Source organism: Sturnus vulgaris, chromosome 18 (assembly GCF_052056855.1).
Source record: "Sturnus vulgaris isolate bStuVul1 chromosome 18, bStuVul1.hap1, whole genome shotgun sequence".
Classification (NCBI taxonomy): Eukaryota; Metazoa; Chordata; class Aves; order Passeriformes; family Sturnidae; genus Sturnus; species Sturnus vulgaris.
In genome coordinates this window covers 9,874,844-9,885,605 of record NC_142260.1, presented here as the reverse complement: position 1 = coordinate 9,885,605, position 10,762 = coordinate 9,874,844, and the positions used below count along the sequence as shown (strand labels likewise).

The 10,762-nt window shown below is 43.9% G+C and overlaps 1 protein-coding gene across 7 annotated transcripts in view; it reads right to left on the bottom strand.

Annotated features, from left to right (window-relative positions):
• Window positions 1-84: 84 nt before the first annotated feature.
• BMAL1 (basic helix-loop-helix ARNT like 1) overlaps window positions 85-10,762 on the bottom strand; it is a 50,769-nt gene continuing 40,091 nt past the window's right edge. For all 7 annotated transcript variants that reach the window (XM_088175426.1, XM_014882486.2, XM_088175427.1 and 4 more), the window contains 7 exons: window positions 6,123-6,229; window positions 5,629-5,779; window positions 4,973-5,061; window positions 3,910-4,018; window positions 2,156-2,249; window positions 1,071-1,173; window positions 85-783 (listed from right to left, as the gene is read on the bottom strand). In XM_088175426.1, coding sequence (XP_088031552.1) covers window positions 623-783; window positions 1,071-1,173; window positions 2,156-2,249; window positions 3,910-4,018; window positions 4,973-5,061; window positions 5,629-5,779; window positions 6,123-6,229 — 814 coding nt within the window. In that variant the 3' untranslated portion in view covers window positions 85-622. The remainder of the gene's footprint in view (window positions 784-1,070; window positions 1,174-2,155; window positions 2,250-3,909; window positions 4,019-4,972; window positions 5,062-5,628; window positions 5,780-6,122; window positions 6,230-10,762) is intronic.

Below are 10,762 nucleotides of genomic sequence, written 5' to 3'. Positions count from 1 at the left end.
ATGACAAAGTCGTGTCAGCGTAGGTAAGGCACTGGCTTTCCTCCCTTTTCCCCCAAGGCTAAAGAAATGATAAATACCAAGTGCTTCTAGCATGCACCTTCAGCAGGGTTTTATCAAATTTATTTATCAAAGTAAATGCTCCATCTTAGAACAAGGGAAACATTTATTTTAAAAATATTTAACTGTCTAATACATTACACTTTAACAATATTTATAGTAAAGGATTCTTACAAGAAAGAATAAACAGCTTTATGGTACAATTAGTATAAGAAATATCCACATGGGGACTGTTTTGCAGTGTAAAAACACACCATACATCTGAAATGGTCATTTGCATATAAAAGCTACCACTGATGCCAGTGAGTTGCACAGTGATTTAAAAAAAATTTCAAACAACAGAATCCAAAATATACAAGTATCGCAAGCTATACACAGCTAACCAAATCAACACAGAACACTGTAGCAGGTTATTCCACTTTGTCTGAAGTTACACATGGTAGGATGAGTTGCGTTCTGACACAGCTTTTATGAAGTTCCCACATAAAAGCCTCTCAGTCCCACGAGTTTCACAGGCTGCAGAGCTCCACCAGTAAATGCACTTGGATCTGGGGTGCCGGGTGCTTTACAAGGGCCAGGGCAGGTCGCTGAAGTCCACGGGGCCGCCGAGCCCCGCGTCGGCCTCCAGCAGGCTCATGATCACTGCCATGGCCGCCTCGTCATTGCTGGGGCTGCTGGAGCCCTGCTCCGTGTCGATCATGTCCATGCCGATGTGGGAGTTCTCCCCTGCAGGGAACACAGCTCAGCTCAGCGGGCACAGCAGGGGCACTGGGTCACTGCTCACAGGGACTCCCCCAGTGCTACACTGCACACACAACACTGACACTGACTCAGCAAGAGAAAAGAGCTTCCAAGCACTACCCTGGCACTTTCCTTAGGTAAAGGTAAGGTTACAGACTAGGCTGCCAGGTGCCTCTCTGGGCACACAGAGCTCTTGTGCCTGCAGATGGTAAAGGCGAGTCACTGCTAAAACCAACCAGCTTGGTGCAGTGTCCATGTGTGACTTCACTTACCCAGGATAGAGGAGTTGTCGGAATATGGGTACCCAGAATTATCCTGGATTTGTCCCGACAGCAGCCCAGCTGAAGAAATGTCTGGAGTGCCACCATTCAAGATCTTAAAGACAAAACAGAAGCTCTAAAGCAGCATGAAATAGTGCATTAAGTCTTAAACTGTACTATAGTGGAATTTTTAATATAGAGTAGATGGACTTCCCAAAATAACCCTGTGGTTTATAACAAACAATCTTCTAAACAAGGAGAAACACCAAGGCAATGCTGAAAACATCCAACCCTGCACCTGCTGTATTTTCCTTTATACCCTGCCAGCAGCCCCTAATTCTGTGCTATCATATTGAATAGTGTAGGGCAGAAGAAGAAAGAATAATTATTACTAGAATTGTAACTGTGTTCCAACTTGAAGTTTTGTATCAGGAACAAAGAGAGCTGGGAATAGACAGAAATGTTTACTGTCTGTTCCAGTACAAGCAAGTCATCATTTCTGAGAAAAAAAGGTTAAGTAAGTCTGAAGCAGTGCATAAGGATCTGGATAAGTGTTCTTCTTTCTTTGGATAAAACTTCCATAAGCATTTAGAGATTGCTGGAAGCAGCCAGGACAAGAGTTCAGGTGGCTCAGTGCTGGTAATGGTACCTGAGTGCTACTCAAGCAATCTCAGAGCAAGGCAGGTGCACGGTGTTGACTTAAAAAAAACTTCCCAGTGCTCAGGCAAGCACAGAACTGTCCTGGTTTGTGCTCCAGCAGCACAGGAACACTGCCGGGATTCAGCCAGTGCTCCAGTGCCAGCATTTCCAGCCTTCACCAGCACGGGGTGGCAGAGAGTTTTTGGAGGGTGGAGACCGATGAGGAGAGCTGTTCCCCGCAGCTCTGCTGAAAAAAATACAACCTAAAGGGCGAGGGAGTGTCCAACACTGCTGGTGTTTGGGACCTGCTGCTCGCTGCCCTTCAGGCAGTGCTGAACAGGGGCTGTGACCACAGCAGGGCTTTGGCTGCTCCCTTTTCCAGCCCAGCAGCCAGGAGCTGCTCCCTGAGCACAAACCCCTGCCCTGACTGCCCCCGGCCTGGGGGAAGCTTTTCTTACCTTCTTCCCTCCTGGCGAGGATGTGTCGGGCGGGGGGGTGCTGGTGATGTTCAGGGGACTTGAGCCACAACTGGAAGGTGATGATCCCCTTATCCTGAAGCATGCATAAAACAGGGCATAGGGTTACAAGCCACTCAGACACCTGGAGTTTTAAATGCTGACTTCATAAAGGCACTAAAAGCATGAGCTTCACTTTGTCATCTCCCATTCTCAGTGTTCCTCACAGCAGCAGGAGCAGCACTGCTGTTCTTTGCAGCCAGCCCAGCCCTGTGTAAATCCAGCCTGCTGGGTCTGCAAGCTTTACCTCCTCCCTGTTTTTATCCTGGACAACCTTTACAGAGTCAGAAGGAAAAGGTCCTGGCTGCTAAGGAAAGCCTCATTTTTGAGTCTTTTACTCAATTTCCACCAGCTAAGAGTTCCAGCTGCCTCAGTCACAGTAACCCAGACTCCTCCAGTGAGCCCCTGCTGCACAAGTCCACTGGACACTGGATTGTTTTTAACTGCTCAAAGCTGCATTGTTCACTTCCATTTTCCACAGCTTGATCAAATATCATTAATAATGAATAATGTATTGACTGTAGAACCAACAAATCTCCAGACTGAAGGGAGGAGGGGTAGTTACAGAGAAAAGCAATGGAAATGGGAATCTTCTCCTTGGCAGAGCTCCCCTGGGAAAGCTGAACAGAAGGCAGCTTTGGAAAATAGTAACAGCTGCTGAAAAAGGACTGGAACTAACCCAGGGTCCGAACTGAAATGCAAACATGGGTGGTAACTGCACTACTACACTCACTTGGGCTAATTAAATGCTTTACAGCTACTAAAAGGGATGGTTAAGCTTCAAAGTATTGGCCCAGCCATGTTTTTTCTTCTTTTTCCTATTCCTACAGAGAGGAAGGAAGCCTTAGGGATAGGTCTGCTGCTGCCTGAAGTGAGGATGGAGGGAGTCTCCTGCCTGCAGCAGGAACAAAACTGGGAAACAAACTGAATGTGTCCCTGGACTGCAGCTCAGTGTGGTTAAATTGCTACCACCAAACATCTGCTGGGTCAGACCCCTTCCAAAGGAAAGAGAACACAGTTCCCAAGAGGAAACCCGTGAGGAGCAGGGATTTTTAGCCAGCAGAAATGAAGTGGTACTCACTGAAAGCAGCTGCTCACACAGGTGAGAACACAGAAGCACCTGTGGATCCCCACAGTACCTCAGTGACCCTGCCCTGACCCAGCCCCACATCCTGACTGCCATGGGAAGGCCCCAGCATTGTGTCCTTGCTCCAAGAGCTGCAGGGGAGCTGCACAAGCTCATCGTGCACATCCAACAACTCCAAAAGCATCTGAGTGAATGGACTGCATGAAAACAAACATTGCTGTTTTGGCACACGCTCAACAGCTTTGGCATTTGGAGGTTGTGCCATTCACAGCCTCAAGTCACTGAGAAAAGAACAATCTGGAATGGATTTGTTTCTAGGTAGCTGCTCTTTTTAACTCCTGTTTCTGGTAAACAGGCCATCATCATCACCACTGCAAAAAAAATTGCCAGTATCAGTCTTTTGCAACAGGAAGCTGTAACTTCATGCTTTCCCTGTGGGGGCTGACTACCTCAGAGATGCTGAACAGGAATCTGTAGCTGTCTGAGAAATACAGTTGGATCATTCCTTATTCAGCTTGAATAAACTGTTCTTTCAGAGGAAATTTAGGAAGTCTAACTCCTCCTAAAGAACAATAATAAAACAACTTAAATTCACACCACTTTCTCTCACCTGTGAATCTCCATGATTTCTTCAGCAATCATCCTCCCTATTTTACCTGCCCCAGCTCTTGTTCCACCTGGAATTCCAGGCACAGTGGGATGGGTCCTTTTGGGGCCACCTGAAATGAGCAGAAATTTTAAGGTCAGAGAAAAGCTTGCAAACCTTCTCCATGGGGAAAATGTGTTTAGGCTCTGAGCAGCTGCAGGACCTGGATTTATTGACAGTTCACCAACTGGTGAGTGCCTTCAAATGGATTAAAAGCTCTGGCTTGCACTGAGCTGTGCTGGGTGTCAAGATGTCCCCCTGTGCCAGAAGGGACAGAACAGACCCCAACTCTTTTAGAATCTGGCTGTTCTCTTCCAGAATTCAGCATCTGGTGCTACCTCTTGTCCAGAGGTGGTACAGGATGGCCTTGCTAGACCTGCCCCACTCTGTGCCCAAACAGGCTCTTCTCCAAACATGTTTGTTCTCTGCTTTTTGTGAAGAACTTGCCAGTGCATGTTCCATTCAATATGGGATAAGCCCCAGGTATCTGATGACTGCAGATAAAAGTGGAGGGAGAAGTGAGATCTGACCAGTTAGGAGCTGTTCCTGTAATGTGATTTCACACTTGCACAGCACTTGGGAGGTTGTCAGGAAGGAGCCTGATATACTCCAAGCAGAGAAAAGCCCACACTGAGAGGGCAGGAAAAGCCTCAGCATTGCTTATCCATTACCAACAGCAACCCTCAGCAGGTGTGGCTCAGACCCAAAGCTAAACCTTATTTTCCTTAGGGTAAGGAACCAATCTTGGTGCAGAAGGGCAGCAAATGTGTGCAGGCACGATGAGCTGCTCCCAGGGCAGGCAGGGAGGGACTCCCTGAGTTACCTTCTCCAGCCTGGAGCCCCAGGGCAGGCAGGGAGGGACTCCCTGAGTTACCTTCTCCAGCCTGGAGCCCCAAGGCAGGCAGGGAGGGTCTCCCTGAGTTACCTTCTCCAGCCTGGAGCCCCAGGGCAGGCAGGGAGGGACTCCCTGAGTTACCTTCTCCAGCCTGGAGCCCCAGGGCAGGCAGGGAGGGTCTCCCTGAGTTACCTTCTCCAGCCTGGAGCACGCTGTCCATGCTGTGTGGGGATGCTGCCAGCTGGGGAAAGGCCCCGTCCCCGCTCTCCAGGACCGTGGTGCTGTGGAGGACAAGGGTTCGAAAAGTCAGTGAGAGAAAACCCCAGAGAGGTAGAAAACCCTGTCAGTGATTAAAACCCACGTCATGCAGGCAGAGTTTCAGCAGTGTGAGTCAGTTGTCATCCCTGTGACTGACACCAGGGCTGGGTGAACAACAGAAATCAGCCACCCTGTTCCACCTCAAAGGGTGCAGTGCAGGACCCCAACAGCTTCTCTCAGCACAGAACTCCTCTACAGTAATTATTCTGCTGAGAAGTCACCTCCAGAGAAAGGAAAAGGGGGGAGAAATGCCTGCCAAAGCAAAGAAATGCACGTTCCTTAAGTTCCTACAAAGACTGAGCCTCAGCTTTTCCCAAAGAAAGAAAATATTTCTACTTCCTGCAAGCTTTAACAACCAGAAATTAAATTACTGCAATTGTTAAACTAAACCCTCTCTCCCCAGAGGATGTTTTCTGGAGAAGACACCTTTTGTCTTACAGAAGGTGTGCACATATTTAGGTCAAATCTCACATGAGAAAAGGGCAAAGCAATGGGCAATCCCAGGCACCTGCTGAGGGAAAAGCACTTACCAAACAACTGTGTTTGTGGAGACAATGTATTCTACTTCTTTGGTCCAAGGGTTCATGAAACTGAACCAGCGACTCCGCAACGTAATAAAAGAGCCATCTTTTATTTTAAACTTGTAGCAGTTAGTTGTAATTTTTTCTCTCGTCTGCAAAACTGAAGACAGGCAGAAAACAAGTCATTTGTGTCAAGTGTACATACCTACATACATAAATAGAGCCCTTGTCAGGGAACACCCAGTTAATTCCTCCCCACATCCCTCAAGAAAAATGCCATTCTTCCCTCATCCCCCTCAGCCATCCTGAACCTCAAATATTCTCTACAAATCCATGCAAGTCTAAGCTAATCACAGTGCTTGGCACATGCAGCACAATGCTCTTGACTAAAGCACTTGCAAACAGCAATACCCACATCTTTTCAAGTCTGTTTGGTTCCCTTAAAACACAACTGTTCCTGATATTTTCAACAAAATTCCTTTCCTGAATTATTAATATCTTACCTTGTCTGTGACATTCTGCAAGATGTGCTATATCATCTTGATGAAAATATTCATAACACGAAGTACCTAGAAGTTCCTGGGGTAAGTATGCCAGGATGGCTGTTGCCCTGGGGAAGGGAAGAAGAGGAAGAAAATAAAGAGAAAGAAAAAAAAAAAAAAAATCTTTTCAAGTTGAAGTCTTAGTCAGAGATTCCTAAAGCTCACACCGAGGCTGGGTACGGCTCAAGTAATGCGGAAAGGAATTTTCGGCTTAGAAGGTGAAATAAATTCCTTAAGAATACTATTTTTAATTCTCAGGTAATTAAAAAAGTACCTAACACCCAGAGCCCTCATGTATTACACTTGACCCACCACCACCAGAGGGGATGTAAGACTTTCTAAATAGCTTTGAAGATTTGCTGTAATTTCGGGAATTTAAGCCTGAAAAAAGCTGCCTTGTAGCAGCCACAAGATGACACAAAGCTTTCTGCATAAACAGACATCAAAGGTCAGAAGTGGGACAGAACAACACCTCACCAAACTCAACTTGGATTTTGTACATTTCTTAGAAGAAAATTACTGAGGGAGAAGTGACAGTTCCTTGAAGAAACTGAAGTAAGTGTCACAATTCCAAACTATTCCAATGCAAATAAAACATGAAGGGCAATAAGGAACAAACCTAGGTAGATCAACATCTCTTATGCAATCTCAAAGAAGCTCAAATTAAACATTATGAAATGTAGAAATTAGTACATATCAATAATTATGGATCAGACAGAAAAAAGCTGAAGCACAAAATCCATAGGATTTCCATATGGGGCATTTTCTATTTTCCCAAACACACCAAGAGAATTCAGCACCAGCTGAGGACACTTCAAGTCCTCCTTGAGAGGGAGATCAAAGCCCTCAGCCTTGGAGAAGGAAACAGGAATTCAAACTGCTTTTCACTTTTGTCTGGTGAGCCTCACTCAACCCAAGACATTTAAAACTCCAACAAAACCCATCAAAACAATTTCTTAGAGAACCACAAAGCAGCAAACCCAAGCCTGCCTATCTTTAAAATGGAAGAGTTGGGAACCAAATCCAGCTTATTCCAATATTTTTCCAAGAACTTTAGCAACCAAGGCTTTTGGCAGCACTGCTGTGGGAGGATACCCCACACAGATGGGGAACACCCAGCATGAGCAGCTACAGGGAATTTGTGAACCCTTTTGTTTTCACAGCAGGATGGACAGGAAAGGAGAATCTGCACCAAATCACAGACATCGAGAGACTGGCTACATTCAATATCTGACCATGTTCTATTATGCAACGAAGGAAATTGTTTGTGTCCTTCTGGAATTTCATCCTGTATTTACTTTTTCCCTCAGCTCACTTCCCTGACTTAACAAGGCAGCTCTGAGTCCTGAAGCTCTATCTAATGACATGTGCATAGGTAATGAACTTAATTTTACTCTCAGATTCATCCTGCACACCAATGAGAAGTCCTGAATGAATAAGAAGAGAGATGATTCTCTCTGAAACTCTGCTCGGTGTGGCTGCCATTGCAGCAGTGAATTGTTAAGCAGTTCCCTGGCTAATTGGTAGCCCAGTTAATTGGTAATCCAAAACCTGATCCACAGCTGTGCTTCTCCAGGGACCATGCAGTCCATGAGGACAGAAAAGTCACAGGGAGTTTAGGAAGTGTTTCTGCCTTGGACAAATGATAAATGGACAGTTGAAGTCTGTATGAACAAAACAACCTGACTTAGAAATAAATTGTTTTCAATTTTTACAGGTGCCTAAATATTCTCCAGGAGAAGCAAAGATCATTGGATGTCAACTTCAGGCCTACAGATGAAGCTTTATTCTAAATTAATTTCTTTTCAAAGAGCCCTTTGAAGTAGCACAGACATCCCAGGGACTGTAAACAACAGCTGGAAAGCAATTCAACAAAAGCATATGTGTTTAAATCCAATGGGTCAATATTTTCTGAGTCTCATTATTTTAGAAATGCCTCAAAACTACACATCAGGGGAATATGTCTGATCTTTTGAAAATAAAACTTGTCTATGAACAAGACAGAATGGCATTTTCTGAGCAACAGAAAGCTAGGAATGCTCCCACAGCTCCCAGAGTGAGCACCATCTCTGAGCACTCAGGAGTTGGCATTTTCAAAAGATTTATATCAAATTAAAGCCAAAAACACCCAGCCAAGCCTAACCAAAACCCACAAACCAAACCACTCCAAAACAGATAGGTAACACAAAAAAAAAAAAAATGCACTTAAAAAATACTGCACTTCCTCCCATGACCATCCTCTACTTCCTCTCAAAGGGCACTAAAGATCACTGAGTCTCCCTGCAGGCAATTCCAGCAGGCAGGCTCTGTCACTTTGGGCTTTTCTGTGTCTCAAGCAGCTGAGCCAAAGCCTCAGGGAAGCTGGAACAGCCTCACCTGGGCAGTCTCAAACCCTCTGGACAAGGGAGGGAACCCAGCAAATCCTCTCCAACCAACCCAGCACCACCTCTCCACTCACATCCTTCAAGCTCCTACTTCTCCCTCCATGATCCAGTCATGTCCAAGGAAGATTCAGGTCACATGTGCCTGCTGCTGAAAAAAATTCAATTCCATTTCTTTTGGAAAAGGCAAGAATTAGCCCTTTAGGTACTAAATTGATGTCTGAAAGCAGATACCACACGGGAACAAGTTCTCAAAGCATTTCCAAGAGATAACCCTTATGAAAAGCTTTCCTTCTTACCACCACACAGGGTCACAGAGAGAAGCATTAATCCAGCAGAATGTGTCCCAGTAAACAGTTATGTAAGTGTTCAAGCCAGCAAAGCCTAACCCAGCCTCTGCAGCTCCTAACTGCATGCTCTTTGCAAGAGGTCTCAAGTAACACAGGAACCAATTAGGGTCCAGTTTCAAAATATTTTCTTCTGAAGATTACACACATCCATAACACCCCTAATGAATTGGCAGAAATGATCCTGGAGTTGTTCTGCCACGTTTTTGGAAGTTTGGGGGATTTTTTTTAATTTAATCAGTCATACCAAATAAATGTGCAGTAACAGCTTTGAGCTCCACCTCAAAAGCCAACCCAGCTTGCAGTAAAAAAGCTAAAAAGGGCAGCAATTTCTTTTCCCAATGGTATCTACACTGCTGCAAGGAAAGCTGTCCATGAAGCAGTGCTGGACAGTGACCTGTGGTGGAATCTGTTTAAATAATTATGTTGCTATTGGCTTTTGCTAGTTTATATTGACTTTTGCAAATTATTTTGATAGAGTAAAATTTGTAATCACTTTTAACTGCTTTAGATATAATAGAACATAATTTGTCAACCTTTGTGGCCAACACTCTGGCCCTGTATAGTTTATGTATTTTAGTGTAATAAATATATTATAGTTTAGGGTCTTGCAAAATATTGAAATAAAGATTATGTGCTGTGTATTAACTGTTGCAGAAGTGGTTAATGCTTTTGTAACTAATTGACAATGGTAAGAATAACTCAGTACTGTGAAACAGATAATGGTGATTTAATGTATTGTAGAATATCCTATGTGAATAAGGTAACACTGAAAAGAACCAGGACACGAGAAAAATTTATTACTGACTCTCTGGTTATCAGGAAGTGTCAAACAAACAGAACAGAGCCTCAAGAAGAAATAAAATACATTAATTTCATCTACAGGATAGCTTGAAGAAAAGCCAAAGGTTAAAACCAAGCAGAATTCCCAGAACATGTAAACTCTCAGGAATGTTTGAATATGTGTGAATATGCACTTAACCAATGTAATGATAAAGTATAAAAGGAAATGGTTTTAAACTTTAAAAAACTGTAAAGAGTGAGTATGGGAAATAGAAAAGGTATAAAACCCTCAGAAAGCTGTGTGAAAGCAAAGCATTCTTGCATTTCTCCACCCTGAGATTAAGATGCAAGGACAAGAATCAATAGGGCTGTGAGCTGTGTAGAAACAGGCCTCAGGAAAAGATTTTAAACAAGATAGTAGAAACGTGTAAGCTTAATAATGAAGTTTTATCCATTGTTATAAGCTATTAGAAGCAAGCACCGTTCAAAGCAAGATGCACTTGCAGCTTTATTAATTGGCCTGAGCAAACACTTGTCAGCTTTTAATATTCTGCTATTGGCTAGAGAGCTGTTAAAAGACTTTGTAACAAAGAGAGCTTCGTCTGCTTTTGTTTAAACTGTTATAAAGTGTGCCTCATCAGTTGATATGGTCCTCAATAATGGTTATGGGAAAAACTGTTAGTCGATGAAGGGATTTTTGCACAGTGATCATAGTGATCAAATTTCCATTCTCTTGGGCAGCTGATCACTGTGACATCAAAGCCACAAGAAAACTGTTTCTTGTGGAGACATCTCCATAGACTGAAGAGGGAAGTCTCCTCTTCCAAGTAAATTAGTGAAAGACCACTTTAAAAACTTACTGTGGTAAACTGAGTGAGTTTTTCTGTACGTTTTCAGTGTGAAAGAAAAGAAGCATGTAGGGGAGGGAAAAGTAGTCCAAAGTTTTATTCTCTTTTTTTTTCCTTATAGTTTCCAGTAATAAAGTTTCTCTTTGTACCATTTAAAGTTAAGCCTGCTTTGCCTTTCTCCTAATTCTATCTCACAGCAAAAAAATTCAAATTGGTGAACCAAGACCACTTCACTGTGCCAG